Source organism: Triturus cristatus, chromosome 5_2, assembly GCF_964204655.1.
Source record: "Triturus cristatus chromosome 5_2, aTriCri1.1, whole genome shotgun sequence".
Classification (NCBI taxonomy): Eukaryota; Metazoa; Chordata; class Amphibia; order Caudata; family Salamandridae; genus Triturus; species Triturus cristatus.
The window spans coordinates 1,125,738,596-1,125,759,043 of record NC_140588.1 but is presented as its reverse complement, the minus strand read 5'-3'; the positions used below and the strand labels follow the sequence as shown (position 1 = coordinate 1,125,759,043).

General features: G+C 39.9%; 1 protein-coding gene across 1 annotated transcript in view; it reads left to right on the top strand.

Moving 5' to 3' along the window:
* Window positions 1–20,448, top strand: part of LOC146829879 (vomeronasal type-2 receptor 26-like) — a 135,529-nt gene that overhangs the window by 46,680 nt on the left and 68,401 nt on the right. Inside the window, exon 3 of the mRNA XM_085606555.1 lies at window positions 7,337–7,358. Within this exon, the coding sequence (XP_085462681.1) occupies window positions 7,337–7,358 (22 nt within the window). The remainder of the gene's footprint in view (window positions 1–7,336; window positions 7,359–20,448) is intronic.

The following is a 20,448-nucleotide window of genomic DNA, read 5'->3' as shown; positions in this document are numbered from 1 at the left end:
CCAAATAAACATAAAAATAATGTATTTACTGGAAGGGGGCCGTGTGGCCCCGCTCCCATGGCCAATTCCGTGCCCCGGGGACCCCCTCCCCGGGGCATGGCCAATTTTTAAAAATATTTTTATGGAGGGGGGTTGCCCCCCTCCTCAGGCCATTTATGACCCCGGGGAATCCATACCCCGGGGCCGGCCTGCCTCTTTTGAAAAAAAATGTTGTTAAAATTATTTTAATGGGGGAGGGGGGCCGCATGACCCCCCTCCTGGGCCACTTCTGGCCCCGGGGACCCCATCCCCTGGGGCCTGGTCTCTCGTTGGGGACAGTGGGGGGTCCCCAATCCCCCCACAGTCCCAGCCGGCTCCCCGCCTCCTGCGGGAGCCGGCATTGCTTTTCCACATGGGGAGCAGCTAACATGCTGCTCCCCATGTCGAAAAGCAATCTGCTTTGCTTCATTGAAGCGAGAGCAGGTTTCCCTGCTCTCGCTTCAATGAAGCAAAGCCGTTTGCAATGACAGGGCGGGAGCCGCGAGGCTCCCGCCCTGTCATTGCAAACAGCAGTGTCCCGGGGGCACCCCGGGACACTGCACGAGCTGGCCCTGGGGGGTGGCGGTCCCCAGGGCCATCATTGGGTCTGGGGGGGCCGAGCATCCCCCCTCCCACTTAATTTAAAGCCTCGGCGGGTGGTGGTCCCCGGGGCTTGGGGGTCTGTAACGGACCCCCTATGTTAAATATTTAGTGCCCCGGGGAGGTGGCGGTCCCCGGGGCATGTGGGGGGGCTCAAGCCCCCCCCCCCACACAGGTATAATTTTTTTTTTAAAGTGTGGCGGTCCTCGGGGCTGCGGGGGTGCAGTGAGCCCCCCGCATATATTCTCACAAAGCCCTGGGGGTTGGCGGTCCCCGGGGCTTGGGGGGACCTTTGAGCCCCCCTCCGCTGTATATTAAAGCCCCGGGGGGTGGCGGTCCCCGGGGCTGGGGGGGCTGAGAGACCTCCATAGTTCAGAAAAGCCCCGGGGGTGGCGGTCCCCGGGGCTGGGGGGCCCCCCTGGGACCCCCATTCCAATATGCATATTGCCCCCGGGACTTGGCCCCCCCGGGGGCTAATTAACAACCAGGCGTGGGATATTTATTCAAAATGTAACCACAAGTTCACATTCCCAATACTTCCCAAAGATTTCTTTGTGTCTTCATGTACAAGAGTTTTAAACACTGGTTCTCCTTTTACAGGGGTTAGTTGTAGCAGATCTCCAAACACAATTAAATCTTTTCCCCCAAAGAGAACATCGTAATCTGTTTTTAATACCTGTTGCATTCTTAAGTGTACAAAACCAAGCATTAAGTTTGAGACCATGCTCACCTCATCAATAATTAAAAGTTTCATTTTCTTCAGCACTCTTGACACTTCATAAGAAGCTTCTCCAGACAACTTCTGATATTCTAATTTATTATCAAGCTCCATTGGTAACATCATTAATCTGTGCAAAGTAACTCCTTTAACATTGTGCGCAGCTAATCCAGTTGGAGCTGTTACCACACAACATAAATGTGAACCAGTAGGTTTTTGAAGATAACTGGTCAAAACTTTAATTCAAAAACTTTTACCTGTCCCAGCTTGACCACTGATGTACAGCAGAAGAGGTTTAAAAGATGAACACAGACATTCTTTTTTTCATGCAACAAACCATGTTCTATCCGTTCTCTCACTTGCACTTATATTTCTTTCTGTTCAACATTTACTTGTTCTTCTAACTTTTCCAATGTTATATTCTCCTCGTGTGCTTGTTGCATTGAAATTTCGACTTCATGCATAGCAATCGCTGCTTCATTTTCCAGCATTGGTTTTCCAAGAGGATCTTGACTACACGGACCACTACTTTGACTATCTTGAGAACTTTCATGAGCTATTTCAGCTATAATAGTCTTTTCCTGTTCAACTTCATCATTCAACATTTTTAAATATGTAGGGAAATTTGGACATCGAATGCTATCTTTACAAGCATTAAAAGAATCTTCATAGCAGTCAAACTCTCTATGTAATTCACTTTCGCTACGCCATGGTTTAAACAGCTGCAGAAGTGCTAAATAGTAAAATTCTCACTTATCTGGAGTTTCACAACTAAGTTTCTTGTGGTTTATAAGATTACCCATTGCATGTTTTACTAAACAACCATGACATCCAACTACTGCAAACTTTCCTTCTTTTAAATTCTCTTTAACATTTCTTTTGAAGCTGTAATGTTGAAGTACTTCATACAAACATAGCTGTTCCAGATGTTGACTCCTTTTTGGATAGTATGTGTCCAACATATTAGTTTTAAGAATGTCTGTATTATTTGGCTCATTTGCTGCTAAATATTCAATTTCTTCCAATGATTTCAACACTCTATTTCGTTTGCAGGCAAGACCTAAACTTACCCAAATGATTCCTCGTGACTTTGAATATAAACTTGAAGAACACAAGCGGTCTGAACATTCATACGATCCAATTTCTCGGTGGGAAACATTTTCAATCTAAAGTTGTACAATTTTTTGCTAAGACTATTTTCTTGTGCAATTTCTTCCCACATTTGTTTCAGCTCTGTTTTTTCAGATTTTGTTATGTACGATGTAACATAACATGCAACAGCAATTGAGTTATCCACAGCATACTGGATGTCCATGTTCGCATTCCACATTTTTAAAATTGCTGGATTGTAGTCATTGATATACTTTGACACTTTTGTTCTTTTTAAGTTGTAGGTATTCTTTGGAGATTTCCGAGTTATTGTGTGCCTCACAGAAGAAAAAAACAAATGTACTCTTCCTTTACAAATGACTGGACGAGGAAAATCAAACCGACATTGGGTGTAAAATTTTCCTTTAGACTTGTATTTTCTTCTGCAGTACTTTCCACAACGGTGACTTTGGAAACGTAAAACTTTCTGTCTCCAGCTTTTATCTCCTCCTTCTCTTGGAATCTCATGTCACATACTGTTCGATGAAAGACAATACTGTTTCATCAGAATCAGTTCCAAATGTAGGTGCATCCTGGACCATTAGTAGCATATGTATTTGAGGTGCACCTCTTGCTTGGTACTCCTTTCTCCAAAAGAAATCGGTAACTTTTCCAAGAGGTGGATTCTTTTTATTACAGATAAAAGACATCATACCTTGAAACGTATGATTAAAATATCTGCACACATTTACAGGATCCAATGAACACAGTTCACCAGTAGTCTTTATTTCAACATTTTTTATATTAGAATTCGCTTCTCTTAAAAACTCAAGCAAATCTTCCCATGCATACTAGGCACAGCTAAGTGTGACAAACCATGTTGGTGTACCTAAGTTCCGTAACATACACTTGAGTTCTCCATGACGATGATACCAATACTCATTTGTTCCACGTTGACATGCCATCAAATTGATTAACTGTGCTTCTAAATTTTCATCTGTTTCTTGAACTTTCTCCATAAATACTTTCGCAGGAAGAAGTGATTCATGAACTCCAGTTTTAAGTATATGATTCACTGCATACGAGCGGGAAGACAGATCACTTTCAAACAAAAGATGAAATATGTATGGAATGCCCTGTCAAAATCTAGGATCTTCAGAATATAATCTTGTTGACCGATATTCTGAAGCTGGAATCCATACAGGTCGGTCATCATATCGTCCACCTTCTCCAGTAGGAAACAACTGTGGAAAACAACGAGCATCCAAGCTTTTCTCCCATGCACTCATTGGAGTTCCCTGTGCTTTTTTCATTTGAAATAACTCAATGCTACTTCCTATCACTTCTTTTGAATGCAAAGGACAAATTGTATAATGTTCATAAATCTCTTCAGTCCTTGACTTGGCCACTTTCTCTATTTGACCACTTGAAATTACAAAATCATCTTCTAAACGTATTACCTGTTCATCCACATTTAAATTTTTTAAATAAATATTGTTCTATATAAGATATAAGGTAGCCTTTTCAATTTTATTAACATCCACAAATTCTTGCAATATTTTCAGACTCTTTGTGGGTACACCATTTACAAAAATACCTACTACCTCATCTTACTCTTTCTCTACAGCAATAGTTTCAATGTTTTTCTTAAAATCCAAAGGTAAGTACACCACTCTTCCTTTCAGCCCTCTTTGCAAGTCTGTTGGTGGCAGTTTACCTGTTTTAGGCTCCATCCGAATTATAGTTTGAAAAGGATGAACAGATTGAATTAGAACCGACTCATATCTACTAACTCCAACTTATTATGCACTGCTCTGGCAGGTATTTTGTTCTCTTCTAATTTGTTGTAACGATATTTACATATACGTTGATCACTACCTAACTCAAATCGACCTTCAACAAACAAGTAAGTTGCAAATTCTTCCCACTTACCATTGTTCTCCTTTTCACTTTTCAAATACAAATCAGCATTCCTACTTTGACTTTTATAATGAGTATGTCGACAACAAACACAAACATAGTTTGGTATTTCAGAGCACACTACAATAAACTTTCCAATTTCTTCTTCAAACTTATCAGTGCTAATCACTTTCTCATCTCTTCCAACATCTGTAATTGTCAAACTTTCATTTTCTATGAACTGCTCTTCTGAACCAAAATATCGCATTTAAATATCATCACAATTTTTTTGAACATCTGATAAAGAGCTATATAAAAGACTTCCATCCAGTCCATTAAACGTAATGCAGGACTTTTTACATACTACAGTTTCTTTACAAAGAGCAGCATTTCTGAATGGTGTACTGCTAAAATCCTCAAATGATGAAAAACACTTTTACAAGCTTTTCTTGAAAGACAAGTCAGAGAATGCCCATACTTCTCAGTATATTTTCTTACATTACATGGATCTAGTCCTTGTAACAACTTAATCTTCTGTTTTATACTTTTCTGAGTATATTCTCGTAGCAAATTTCTCATTATATCAATGGATTCCTGTAGAATACTATAAATGCTACTGCAACTCCACTTATACACAGGAGCTCGTGGACGTTTCCCTTGCACTTCTTCAGCTATTAACTCTTCTGCACTTTTACCAAGCATTTCCTCCTTTGGAAGAGGAACACCATCCTGAACTTCGTAGCAACGACCTCCAGTATCAACTGCAAATGATAAACTTTTTTCCTGGAAGTAACTTTCCTCTTTAAAAAAAGGCTCAGTACTAGAAGTATGTCTCCAATGTCCACTAAAGATTTTACAAAAGTTGGCTCTGTTCACAAGTCTTTTTTTTCTACTTTTGTCTTTCAATACTTTGACTATTGTATCCAATACTTTCATTCTCTTTAAAATCAAAATGAACAACTTCTATTTCAAATTGAAAGCAGTATCCACTACACTTTCAATACGCTGCTTCTCTTTGAATTGGAACATTCTTCTTTTATATTTGCAGCATGTTTTCAATAAATTCTGAATCACTCTAGATTGAAAAAGTCTCTGACTAATTTCTTGAAATAGTTTTTGTCTCCGAGTACCAGATACTGTTTCTTTATCATCTTTCCTTTTCCTCGTATTTGAAATTGAACTCTGCTTCATCTTACTTGAAAAATTCTTCTTTTTGCTTTGTGTGATGTTTTTCTCATTAAATGTTCATAATATTTTTCTCAAATATTGTCTTTTGCTTTTACTCAAACAAACAATTTCTCTACTACTCACATTTTGTCCTACTTCAAGATCTTTCCTTTTCGTCAAATATATATTTTTCTTCTCTTTTCTCTTTTTTTCACTTATTCTAGGCATTTCCAAATTTCAATCCAAACGAAATAATTTTCTGAAAAACAAAAAATAGATTCAATTATTTTTCACATTTCTTCACTATGTTAAAATAATAACATACAATTGCAAAACTTCCACTAACAACTTCCAGACCCAGTGCTGCAACGTGATGGAGCATGACAGATGAGCACTAGGATGACAAGTAGTGCCATAGAACATACAGTATTTATTTAATCATTTACATACTCCTTTACAAATTATGTATAACTGCCCTACCTCATACTTTTCACCTCTCCGCCACACCCTACCACCCCACACCACTTTCTTTGCAACCCACCGCACACAACTTTATAAATAGTATTTAATATTTTTTTTAATCTATGTACTTAGAATGATATTATCATCAAAACAGCACATGTAAAAATTTCCATTATTGCCTAACAATTTTATAAACAACTTCGCAAACATAACACTGCACCCAGGGCTTTAACTGGAGGGGGTGTCTGTGGAGCTGTGACCACCAGCACTTTATTTTTGGGAGCCTCGAAACGGGTCTTTATAGGGCTCTATTTTCTGACCTCACAAATGTAATCCATTTTTTTTTCTTTATTCCACTGCAGTGACACTGTGAGAGCATGCACATTGCTCACTACTTAGAAGTGCAGACATCATGCCATGTGACTCGCATTGTAGGAGAAGGGAAATCCTTTAAAGGGAGCCATTTTCTCTCAGTATTTCCCTTCTCTTTTTGCAACACACCAGCAACATCATCGTGGGGTGATTAGCAGACAGACCACCAGGCGCGCAACGCCCATTTCCCCAGGCTCTCTGACACAGCTTTCCGGGCGCACACACGGAGCGGCACCCGAGTCCTTCAGCGGTCTTCAAAAGATCATTTTTTTGGAAAGGAGACTCTGTTCTTTTTCACCCCTTTTTACAACCCCTACATGCCCAATCTGCCTATTGCTGAAAGAATTAGGCTCCACCAAAATGTCCCTCTGGTTTCGCCTCTGCAAACGGCCACAGCAAGGCAACTCCAGCATGAACCTGCTCTCACCTTACACACGGTCTTGTTTTAGTGCTACGAAAACACACACTTTGCCTGCCTCACTAAGTTCTCACACCCCCTCTTTAATATGAACATAAAAGCTTTCCAATTACTTTTATATTCCTATACTGTACTTCACATGGAAATATAGAACTCAAGGTTCTCACCACCCCAAATAAGCTCTCTGGTATACTTTCTCAAATATAAGAAGTACAGGTGTTCAGTATCTGTCAGTCACAGCCACTTTAAAACAGTGTACCTATAAACAACTCGACAAAACGTTATGTTTCTAAATTAACGTATTACACTTGAAAGCTCCTTTACATTTCTTTCGCTAGATGTACCTTTGTTTAAAACACCACTAGAGAAAGGTGTTGAAGTATGCTCCACAAAGAGTAACTCAAAGCTTTGTTATTCTTTATTAAAAAATCTGCCTGTCAATGCTTTTCGTAAGCCTTTTCAACGCCTTAAGAGGGTAGCTGGATGAGTATAATATGTCATATTTAATTTCGGGGGCGGACGATACGCGGAAATAAGAACATGTAGTTGAATAAAGGGCGAGTGGATGCATAGCCAGATGCATCAATGGATAGATACATAGATCAATGTATCAATGTATGGATGGATGGAAGGATGAATTAATGCAAAGACCAGTACTTACGATAGACGGATGGGCTGATAAATGCTTAGGATTGATTCTGGGACAGATATATCTATGCATATATAGGCATATCGCTGCATGAATGGCACAGTGCTTACTATAGGCGAGTGCGCTCATAGATGCTTAAGATAAGCGGACAAACAGATGTATGCATCTATATAAGTAGGAATATATCCATCAATTAAAAGATGGCTGAATGGCGCAGTGCTTAGGATGCATGGATACTGCGCTTTAATTAGGCCGGGTCTGGGGACTGACATTTATTTTCAGGCAGCCTCCAAACAACTCTCTACCAGGCTCTATTTTCGGCCCTCTCAAAGATAGTCAATTATTTTTTCTTTTTATTACACTGCAGTGACAGCATGCACATTGATGTACGAATGCTTATTTTGCTCACTACTGAGAACTGGAGACATCATGCTAGGTTACCCACGTTGTAGAAGAAAGGGAAATCCTTTAAACAATGTTTTTTTCCGAACCTACGATAATTGGAGAGGATTTTCTAAAGCACACAATGATACTTATCTTGATTTAGACCACGCCCCAACTTCCATAGCCCACACCCCTTTAAGAGCTTTGCCCCCCCTTTTAGAGCACCCCCACTTTTGTTCTCCCACTTAGAACCCTAACTACACCATAGTAACAAACAAATAGTGTAACCTTCCATTAAAATCTACAATGGCACCAAGTTTCATAATTTTCCATCAACGCTATCAGCCTTCCACCACAGTACAAGAGTGTCTATCAGCACGAAAATGTCTTATCCACAGAAATGTTGTGTAATTTCTGTACCTGTCTGCAGGAACACTCATCACCAAAACTTATTAAAACATGGGAATTTGCCAGAAAAACATATACCATACCATAAAGCGATTCATAAATGGGCACACTGCCACAGCACCACCCTCTTCCCCATCCTTCCTTAACTTCACAAAATTAGAGAAAGAGCCATACCAAACCTAGTAAACACACTATACCAATACAAGAACTTAATTTCAACAACCGTCTACCGGAACGCTCATGAGCAAAGCATAGTAAAACATACAAATCTGCAGGTAAAACATATACCATGCCATAGGGCACTTTATAAGTGCTCCCAGTGGTACTACATCACCTTCAATAGCTCAACATCTGCACCTTACTACATTCTGTGTTTTAATCAGAAACATACCCACCTCCCCCACACCCAAACCCGCCCTTCCTTAACCATACAAAATTAAACAGAAACCCCCACCATTCCTAGTAGCGCTACTATACCCATACACAGGCTTAATTTTAACAGGTGTGTGCCGGAACACTTGTCAACAAAAAGTATTCAAACATGCAAATTTGCGCGAAAAACATAAACAATACCATAGCACGGTTAATAAATAGGCCCACTCAAACTACATTACCTTTATTAACTACACATGCCCACATTACAAATGTCCGTCTTATAATCAGCAACATACGCACATCCCCCACCCCCACCCATACCCATGTTTAACCTTACAAAATCAAACAATGAGCCCCTGCACTCCCGTTACCGCCACTATAGCCATAGATAGATTTGATGTCAACAGGTGTCTGCCGGAACGCTCATCAGCAAAAGCTATTAAAACGTACAATTTTGCAACTCAAACATACACCATACCATAAGACGGTTTATAAATAGTCACAGTACCACTACACCACCTCAACACCCGCCCTTGCTTAACTTTACACAATAAATGAAAGAGCCCAAGCAAACGTAGAAGCAACACTATAGCCATACACAGCCTTAACTTCAACAGATGTCTACTGAAAAGCTCATCAGCAAACCGTATTAAAACATGCAAATTTGCGGGTAAAACATATACCATGCCATAGGGCACTTTATAAGTGCTCCCAGTGGTACTATATCACCTTTAGTAGCTCCACATCTCCACGTTACTATACCCTGTATTTCAAACAGCAACATAACTACCTCCCCCACACCCACCCCCACCCTTGGTTAACAGTACGAAATCAAACAGAAACCCCACATTCCTAGTAGCACCACTATACCCATAAACAGGCTTAATTTTAACATGTGTCTACCGGAACACTTATCAGCAAAAACTATTCAAATATGCAAATTGGCGGGTAAAACATAAACCATCCCAAAGCACTGTTTATAAATGGGCCCAGTGAAACTACATTACCTTTAGTAACTACACATGCCCACGTTACAAACATCCGTCTTATAATCAGCAACATACGCACCTCCCTCACACCCACCCATCCCTTGCTTAACCTTACGAAATCAAACAAGGAGCCCCAACACTCCTGTTACCGCCACTATAGCCATACATAAACTTAATGTCAACAGGTGTCTGCCGGAACGCTCATCAGCAAAACCTTTTAAAATCTGCAATTTTGCAACTCAAACATACACCATACCATAAGACGGTTTATAAATAGTGACAGTACCACTACACCACCTCAACACTCGCCCTTGCTTAACTTTACGCAATAAAAGAAAGAGCCCCAGCAAATGTAGAAACGCCACTATAGCCAAACAGAGGCTTAATTTCAACAGATGTCTCCCAAAACGCTCACCAGCAAAACTTATAAAAACATGCAAATTTGCGACTAAAACATATCCCATGCCATAGGGCGTTTTATTAGTGCTCCCAGTGGTACTAGATCCCGTTTAGTAGCTCGACATCTGCACGGTACTATATTCTGTGTTTCAATCAGCAACATAACCACCTCCCCCACACCCACCCCTGTCCTTGCTTAACCGTACGAAATCAAACAGAAACCCCCAACATTCCCAGTAACGACAGTATACCCATATACAACGTTAATTTTAACAGGTGTCTGCCGGAACACTTATCAGCAAAAAATATTCAAACATGCAAATTGGCTGGTAAAACTTAAACCATCCCATAGCACGGTTTATAAATGGGCCCAGTCGAACTACACCACCTTTACTAGCTAGACATCTATATGTTACGAACGTCGTTTAAACACTAGTAGAGTGTATAGCAGGGCATGGGGAGAGTAAACAAAGTTCTGATTCCCAAACCTTTGACATACAGTCCCTTTACTGTATATATATTAAAGATATTAAATGGAATTAATAAATTGACGAGTGTCTCAAAAGGGATAGTGAAGCTCACCATCAGTAAAACACGAACCACTTCAACACCTACATATATATACCACAGCGACACAGCCTGACAAACAGTATCACTTATAATCACATGTAGTTCTCTAATGTCAACAAACTCATACAAAAAATACAACGCACATTTACATTTTTTTTATCTCTCACACGTTTAGAAAATATCTCTTCTAAAGAAGCACTCCCCAACTAATTCTATTCCATAAGAACAGACAATAATTAATATGTTTACTACCATACATTTTAGTATATCTACCATTTTATTATTCACTAGTCAGAAACTACAAAAACTATTCACTATACCCAAATGCAAACCAGAAACCATATTTATATTTATCTCAACTTAGGATCACATGATTCAAACTATGCATACATATAAAAGGAACGTATCACTTTTCCTATCATGTTTGCCCACATAACATTTCTGCATTTCATTTTATCGCTTTTAACTTAATAACACATACGTCTCCTACCACCCGCCCACCCAACTATTTCCACAAAAAGTATCAGTTGCAAACGTGCGACATTTTCTTCATCTCCCCAAATACATCACAAACTCAAATTAATGCTGTACCTCATTTTCAAAACAATACAGTCCTATACTGTATTGTCCTATATGATGACAAACTACACTTCTTCTCTGTGAAAAATTCCTAAACATATATAAAATACTTAGATAACAACAGCTCACATTTTATGCATATTTCATAACCAATATCAAACACCACACTTTACTAACACTATATTACTTTGAAATAAAAAATACTTTCAAAATTAAAGACATCACCTCAAATAATTAATCAATACTATAAAACACATAACACACCTTGTTCATTTCTAACTCACCTTTGTAGCTATTGCAGATTTCAAATGACACACGCATACAATTCTCTCTTTCTCACATAATACATGTAAAGCTCCGACTTCATGAAGAATGAAACCAGAAATGTTGCTCCACACATAAATACATGTAAAGAACAAATCAGAATACTTCATTCCTTCAACGACATTCCAAAACTTACCTCTATTGGTTAATTTTGAATTTTCCTTCCGAAAAGCTACTCATTATTCCGCGCCACATACAGGTCACAAGTTCAATCTATTTTATCACCACACTTTCTGGAACCTTCTACGACACCTACAGGTTAAAAGTTCATAATTTTTTCTTTAACCTAACGATATTCTTTTGCAACATTTTATCGAACATTCAACGGCACGTGCAAGTTAAAAGTTCTACAATAGGGGTCAGTAGTTCATCAGCTTTATTCCCAACTCCAGCAGCAACTCACCTTACGCCCCCAGCACCATCAGACCCGTAGGAGTCAGTGCTTTCCACTTTCCAAATACCAAATGTATTTAATGCACACAAATTTACCTTCGCACTCCCTATACACCCCCTAAGCACCATACACAAGTTACAATGTTCGAAACAAAAGTTCCTCCAAGTAGCTATAACTACATGCTGACACTACTTGCACAGATGTGGCACAGCGGCCAGAGCACATGACTTCACAGCATATGACACACATTTTGGGCTCACGCTTTCATCCCCGAGTCCGGCAGCAGCTCAGCTTAGCAGCATGAGACTCTACACACTACCTCACATATTTTCCGTACCCCAGAACTTTCAGACCAGTAGAGTTCAGTAGTGCGTCCTAGTAGTTATAAACACATACTGACACTACTTCCACAGCTGTACAGCAGCGGCCACGGCACATGACATCACAGCATAAGACACAAAATTTAGACTCACGATCTAATCCCCGAGTCCCGCATCACCTCACCTTAGCAGCATCACACTGTAGGCAATTTCTCACTTAATTTTCATGACCTAGCACTTTCACACTGGTAGGTATGATTAGTTTACTTTGCACCCCCTCTATAGCACACCCTAAACACCCCACAGAGGTTACAGTGCTCCTACCCTCCTATTTCCCACTTTTTTTTCCCTTTTTACCCCTTACTCGCTTCAACGGAATAACAAAATGGCAGCCAACACTTCCTCCTTCCATAAGACTCTAGACAATACCTCACATATTTTCCATACCCAGGACTTTCACACCACTAGGGGTCAGTAGTTCATCCTAATAGGTATAAACACATGTTGACACTACTTCCACAACTGTACTGCAGCGGCCAGGGCACATGACTTCCCAGCATAAGGCACACAGTGTGGGCTCCCGCTTTAATACTCAAGTCACGCACAAGCTCACCTTAGAAACATCACACACTAGCCAATACCTCACTTAATGATCGTAGCCTAGAACTTTCACACCGGTAGGTATGATTAGTTCACTTCGCACCACCTCTATACAAACACCTATAGCACACCCTAAACACCACACAAAGGTTACAGTGCTCCTACCCTCCCCTTTCCCACATTTTTCCCCCTTTTTCCCCCTTACTCACTTCAATGGAATCACAAAATGGCGGACAACACTTCCTAGTTGCAAACGCTTGCAGCGCTCGCAGCCAATCAGCAGCAAGCTCGTGCTCGTAACGCCTCAGCCAATCAGATGGCAGAATTCCCAAATATCGATACCTGTAAATTTGGATAGTTCTCAAAAACTACTGAATGGATTTACACCAAATAAACAAAAGCGTGCTTTCTAGACCAAGACCCTTCTCCCTGACAAATTTGGGGTAATTCCGTTCACCCGTTCAACCTGTAGCCTTGTCTAAAGTTTCCTATAGAAATTAACAATGAAAAAACACGTTTTGGGACTCCCCTTTTTCTCGGCCCCCCCTTGACGAATCACCCCCAAACTTTTAAAATAGGAGCTGATCTCACCAAAGAATTAGGTTTGAAAATTTCACGAAGATTCATCAAGCGGCGTTAAAGTTATTGTGAATAGAATGTTGCCATTTTCCTATAGTGACTGGGTCCTAAATATTACTACCTACTGGCGACCGCCAGTAGGATATATATATATATATATATATATATATATATATATATATATATATATATATATATATATATATATATATATATATATATATATATATATATATATATATATATATATATATATATATATATATATCACTGAAAAAAACATAGGTTTCGCACACGTTATAGTTAGGAATTAGCATTTAAAAAACCTTGCAAATTCACTGAAAAAACCATAGGTTTCACACATGTTATAGTTAGCTGGACATTTCACTCATAAAAAAACAATGAAATTCCCCCGTTATAGTTAGTGCAGGCAACTATAACTCACGCGACCGCAATCCTCTGCTGATGATGTCAGATATTACATCACTGATGACATATGTGTCTTTATGAAAAATAAATATTTGTAATATATGTATAGCTAAAGATACAGTATTAGCATCAACAGAGGATTGCGGTCGCGTGAGTTATAGTTGCCTGCACTAACTATAACGGGGGAATTTCATTGGTTTTTTACGAGTGAAATGTCCAGCTAACTATAACATGTGTGAAACCTATGGTTTTTTCAGTGAATTTGTAAGGTTTTTTAAATGCTAATTCCTAACTATAACGTGTGTGAAACCTATGGTTTTTTCAGTGAATTTGTACGGTTTTTTAAATGCAATTTTTTTTTTGAGATTTTTGGTAAACCTATGTATAAAAAAATATATGTACTATATCCTGCATTATGGAATGGTTAATTTTTTTTTAATGCATTTTTTTCCGTGCGCGTACGGTAAGCTGACGCTACACGCTCTGTACGTCATAAGTACGGTGCGCTTACGTGATACGATGCGCATACGGTAAGCTGACGCTACACCCTCCGTACGTCATAAGTACAGTGCGCTTACGTGATACGTACGTGACGTATGCGTACACGCATGCGCGTTGCACGGAAGCAACATCGCGGTTACGCAGGGGCGTGTAATGCGCATGCGCGAGTGCGTCTTACGTACGCGCTCCGTAAGCGCTCCGTAAGCGTCACGTTTGCGCATGCATGCTTGTTTACGAGCGCGTACCGTAAGCTTACGGAGCGCGCACGGTAGGTCATGTGATCCACAAAGAACTCTTTTCATTGGTTGAAACTACTTTCAGTTCCAGAAACTTCCCACACCACACCCATTCCCCTCATTACTGCTTGAGATCCCCTAGGAGAAGGAGCTGAATTGACATTGAGATACAATGGCAGAGCAGCAGACCTCTTCTGAGAGTGAGCCTAGCAGCACCATCATCAGACAGAGAAGGAGGAAACAAAAGGATTCTTTTGTGTGGGAGTATTTTACTTTTCCAGAGGGGCAGAAAAAGGTCAATGCTCCATTGGTCACTTGCACACTTTGTGACCGTGTTTTATCTAGAGGAGATCCAAGGAAGAAGTATTCCTTTGGAAATCACTCTATGAAGAGACACCTTAGGGATAGCGATCCCAGGACCTTTGCTCGACATACTGGAGAAAACTCTTCAGTAAGTCACCTGAGCCCAACCTCAGAAGCTCAGCCGAGTACATCATCGGCAGCTCAGCTGAGCCCTTCCTCTGAGGTGGGAGCATCACCTTCTTCTGCTCCTCTGGACATTAACCCTTGATTTGGGAGGGTTGCAATGAGCTGTACAACGTGTTGTGGTCTTATTGTTTTTGGGGAGACCAGTGTTTCCCTTATTAACAATAAGATAGACCAGCACGTTTGTAGATGCTCATAATATTCCCATTCTTTCTTTCCTCCATCCCTGTATTAACCCAACGGCTCTTTTAAGAGCCAACCTTACCTCACAATTTTTTTTATTTTTTTTTAAGCTTTCCTTTTTGAAATTTTTTTTTTGCCGTGCGTGCACGGTACACGTAATCGCGGAACAGTTACGCGAAGTTCGCGGAATTTTTCTCACGGAATTTCTCCGTTTACGCCGTGCGCGTACGCTACGCGCATTCGGCGATTTTTTGAAAAAAAATTCAAATTAATTTTTGCCCTTGGGGGTCCTTCTGGGACCCCCTGACAAAGGCTAGGGGGTCAGGAACTGTCCAGCCTGCCCCCTTTTCACGTTATCCACCTTTGTTTTTCACCCCCTCAGACTGCGAGAGACAAAATGGCGGCCGACACTTCCTGGTTTCGACCGATTCAAATGTTTACTGAGATCTAACAACCAATCAGAATCGCGCTCGTGCACGGCGGCGTGCGCGTACGGTAAGCTTACGGTACGCGCTCGGAGCGCGCCCATAGATATATATATTGATTTAAATTCTATTTTCTCAGGAAATACTGAACAGATTTACACGAGACCTTCAAAAGGCACATCCCTGACCTGAGGGCTACCTCTCTGCCAAATTTCAAGTAATTCTGTTCAGCCGTTCGGGCTGTAGCTCGGACCAAAGGTCCTATGGAAAAATGCATGGGGAAAACGCGTTTTGGGACCCCCCCTTTTTCTTAGCCCCCTCTTGACGAATCGCCCCGAGACTTTCAGGGTAGGAGCGGAGCGGAGCGCCCCACCTATTTTGAGAATTTCGCGAGGATTCGTCAATCGGCGCCAAAGTTATTCCAAATAGAATGTTGCGGATTTCCTATGGAAACACGGTCCTAACTATAACTATCTACTGGCGACCGCCAGTAGATAATATATATATATATATATGTATATATATGTACATCACTGCTTATTTTCCGTTACTCTTCAGAAAATAGGCACTTTCGGGGGGCTATTGTTCATCCGTTTTTATTCCACTAGCAAAACATGATGCGTTTCGGCAAGCACCTTAATCATATGTTTTACAAACATGTTGAAGCTACAGCATTTTTTTATAAAAAAATGTCAACGTACGGAATTGGTCACATGATTTACGGGGCATTGTAATCAAAGACAGACATTCTATTTCAGAGAAATGACCCACCATATTTGAATAATAAAAAAATGCATACATTCTTTTTCTGTCAAATCATTCATTTCATGATATGAGCATTTTCTTTTTAACAAACATTTAAAATACCATTATTTATCATGCCTACTATTTACAATTGTTGCTTTGAAAATTCTTTTTAACCTGTGTGCTGTTTTCACATTAGCCTCCTGATGTTGAGACCCTCTGTTATTTAGCCGTATATCGGCTCATACAAATTGTCCCTCTAATAATTGGGAGATCACACTTTCGTTGCTCTTGCTCACAAACAACACCGTGTATCAGCTTTATTGAAATACCCAGCTTTATAAAAACATATGCGCAAAATTGCACTCAGTTTAGTCATATATCGGCTCCATATCTAAAACGGGTATCATTTCCGCCGTGTATGGGCTCACATTCTACTATATTAGTAAAACAGCTCAAGAGCAATAATTTATTATAAAGTTCTCATCTTGCCGTGTATCGGCTTTCTAAAACCCAATATCATAATGGAGTCAATAACACCCTAATGTGATCTATACCAAGTGCACGTTATCTTAAACAGTTATTTCCTCACCTTTTCTTATGGATATGTTTCATTTTTTATGCTTTTTATCATTTTCAACTTTTTTTCCAATTCCAGAAAGACTTATCACCACCAATGAAGACCTAACATTTTTCAATATGCTGTTTACTGATCACCCAGATGTACCACCATTTCCTCATCACTATTCATTCCCTTCAGATTCTTCGTTTCTAGATCAATTTTGTACCGGGACTCTATTATTCATAAAGTGATTACTCTGTCCCCTCCACGCATGCTGGGGAGCACCTGATCCACCCCCAAAAAGTGCAATAGTTCCTTATTGCTCTGGTGTTGTTCTGGAAATTGCCTTGCCACAAGATATGTGGCATATTTTTTGGCTATTGCTCGCATATGTTCTAAGATGCGGATTTTCAGTGGGTGGATCGTGCTCCCAATATACTTTAGTCCACAAAGACATACTAAACAGTATACCGCATATGAGGAGTTACATGTCAAAAATGTTCTTATAATTTTCTGATATTTAAGACCGGGTAAACTATATGTCAGAGTTCTTCTACTCCCTGCTCATGCTTTGCATTTGACGCATGTATAGAACCCCCTCATTTCTTTGAGTGTTCCAGTTGATTTTGGCAAAACGTCTAAATGGCTATGTACTAAGTTGTCTCTCAAAGACCTAGCATTTTCTGAAGGTAATTAGTGGTTGAGCTGGTATATCTGGTCCAATTACACTGTTTTCAAGATGTGCATATTTTTCTTAAAAATCATCCTGAGTTGATTAGCGTTGTTAGAGGTAGGTGTTATCATTCTAAATTGGGGTATATTCTCATTACCGTTCTTTTTGATCTTTTCTTTTAATAAATCTTCTCTAGGGGTATTCATTACCCTGTTTAATGTTGCTTTCAGCAGGCCCTTGTCATACCCTCTCACCTCAAATCTTTGCTGACTTTCTAGTGCTGCAGTTTTAAAGCCCCTCTCTTTGTTGCTATTTCTCTTAATCTGTAAAAATTTCCCATAGGGGATACTTTTTATCAACCTTGGGGGATGACAGCTTGCAGCATGTAAAATTTAATTGCTTGCCATAGGCTTACACTATAAGGACATACATGGTTTGCCCTTAACAATGCTAACCTGTAAGTCAAGAAAATTCACAGTTTCTGAACTTATTTATCCTGTGAAATGCAGCCTTCATGGTTAGTGAGCTAACTATAACTCACTCCCCTGTAATGCAATGCTTATGACCTCACATATTACATCACTCATGACATGGTAATTGACATCACTGATGACATCATCCACAGAAACTCACACTCCTACTCACACTCCCATACAACCTCTTATACACCCACATACACACCAGTACAACCTCTGATGTACCCATTCATAGATCTATACCAGTAATCAAACATCCACGCACTCCTTCATAGAGCCAATCCCTCACACACCCACTTACTCACTCACTCACTCGCACACCCACTCACTCACACAACCATTCACTCACCCATACAGCCATACATACAACCAGTTACTCACCCATACAGGTAGTCAGATAACCACACACTCACCCATACAGCTAGTCACACACCTACTAATTTAGTGTCAAAGTCACACACCCACTCACTCACCCAATCATCGTTTTCCTTTAGGAAAAATGGGCTGCATTTAAAAAAAAACAGCTTTATTAAAAAAGCAGCCACAGACGTAGTGGTCTGCTGACCTCAGCAGGCCACCATTCATGTGAGTGCTGACCATTCCTAATGGGCTCGCAAATTGCGCCTGCCCCATAAATATTGATGAGACATGCAATTTGTGACTCCAATCTGGAATCGCAAACAGTATCTGAGACACTGTTGTGCATCCCAATTTGTGAGTCACAAATTGCGAGTCGCAAATGTGATGCAATTTGCGAGTCGCAAATTGGTGGGTCTTGCATCTGGCCCTTCATACTTAATGATAGGTTGTATCTTAGTTTTCAACATAAGTATTTTTCTGATTGGCTGTGGATAAACCAATACAAGATTCAATACACTGCATAAGATTACATTTTCAAGTACTCAACCACACCTGCTACTGTTAAAAAAAGGAAGCTGGTATGCTGTAGTTAAAAACATGTTGAACTGTTGACTTACTGGTACAGAGGAATGTCTCATAAATTGTTGCTATGGAAACTGAGGTGAAGTAGTGTGGGGGAAGGGTTTAAAGTAAAGTGTGCTTTTAAAATATGAAATGTAGTATTTTACATATCTTTTGAAAAGTGTTTCATGGCATTACAATGGGCATCATGCTGGGCACAGCCGCCGTGTCATGATTGCCTGAAAGGGGACAGAGCGTTGTTCCAGACAACAGGGAGGTGTGGTGCAGTGTGAATGCGTGATTGATGGACACGTGATGGGAAGAACCACAAGATCCAGGAGGCACCATGGCAACCACCATGTCTTCTCCTGGGTTTGGGGCTGCCTCTATAAGCCTTGATGGTGTAGGACCCTTTAAGTGATTTAAATAACTTCATAATTATGAGCTGAACTATTTATAGAAGTTGTAAATCATTTTATCAGAAAAAAAAGATACATTTTATCAAGTGTGTTTTGTATTGGTGTAAATACTGGTATATGTTTTTTGTTTGATATGCAGAGCAAAACACATAGTGATATATAAAGAAATGAACAATTAAATATGTAATAGTATACATGTAGTAAATAGTAATTTCTGTCGATAAGTAGGTTTGTTAACAAGTTTGACGTGTGAAATAATAGAGAGTATGATAGTATGAGTAAGGAGAGAAAATAGTATATATCTATAAAGGTACAGACAGTAACAAGACAGTCAATGACAGGAGTCAGTTTCATTTTACTTTAGAACAGGCCCTAGAAAATTTTGGGGCCCATTTACAAGCCTTTTTTGCAGCTGGTACGACACTTTTTCCCATGTTTAAAGTGACACAGCAGTGGCGCAAGTGGCTTGTAAGTAAGCCCCTTTGTTTTTTAATGAGACTGGTAGGGAAATGTGACATTCAAAATGTATTTCTACAAGCTTTAAACATTATCCTAGTCCATATAACTTGACTTAAAAGTACTCTGTATGTACTCTTTGCTAAGATACACAGCAAGTAGTGTGTAAATGGTGATGTGATCTTTAACATGTATTTGTTGAACTTTTAAGCACTTTTATAGTCTAAACTCTCTGTACAGGTAGATTACAAGGAGGTCGTACATTGTGATGTGTGTGCTTTAAACTGAAAGCACACTCTGTCAAGTTTGAATGTTTGACTGCTACCATGTCTCAGGTGTGTCCATACTTCTACATGTAGTCTGACATGTGTGGTGCAGCTGATGACTCTAACTTAAAAACTATGCACTTTATCATACCCCTGGACTAATGTTGTCAGGGCTACTTCACCTTTCAATCCCAGAAGCACAGATCTGTATGACCATGAATGTTTAGAAAAGGCAGAGAGAAAAGTCAAAAAACTTGACAGAAAACAAACATTAAAAGGCAATGTACATAAAATGAATGATAAAAAGAAAGGCATGGAACTAGAGAAGAATGTACTATTTATAACACAGTACAATCAA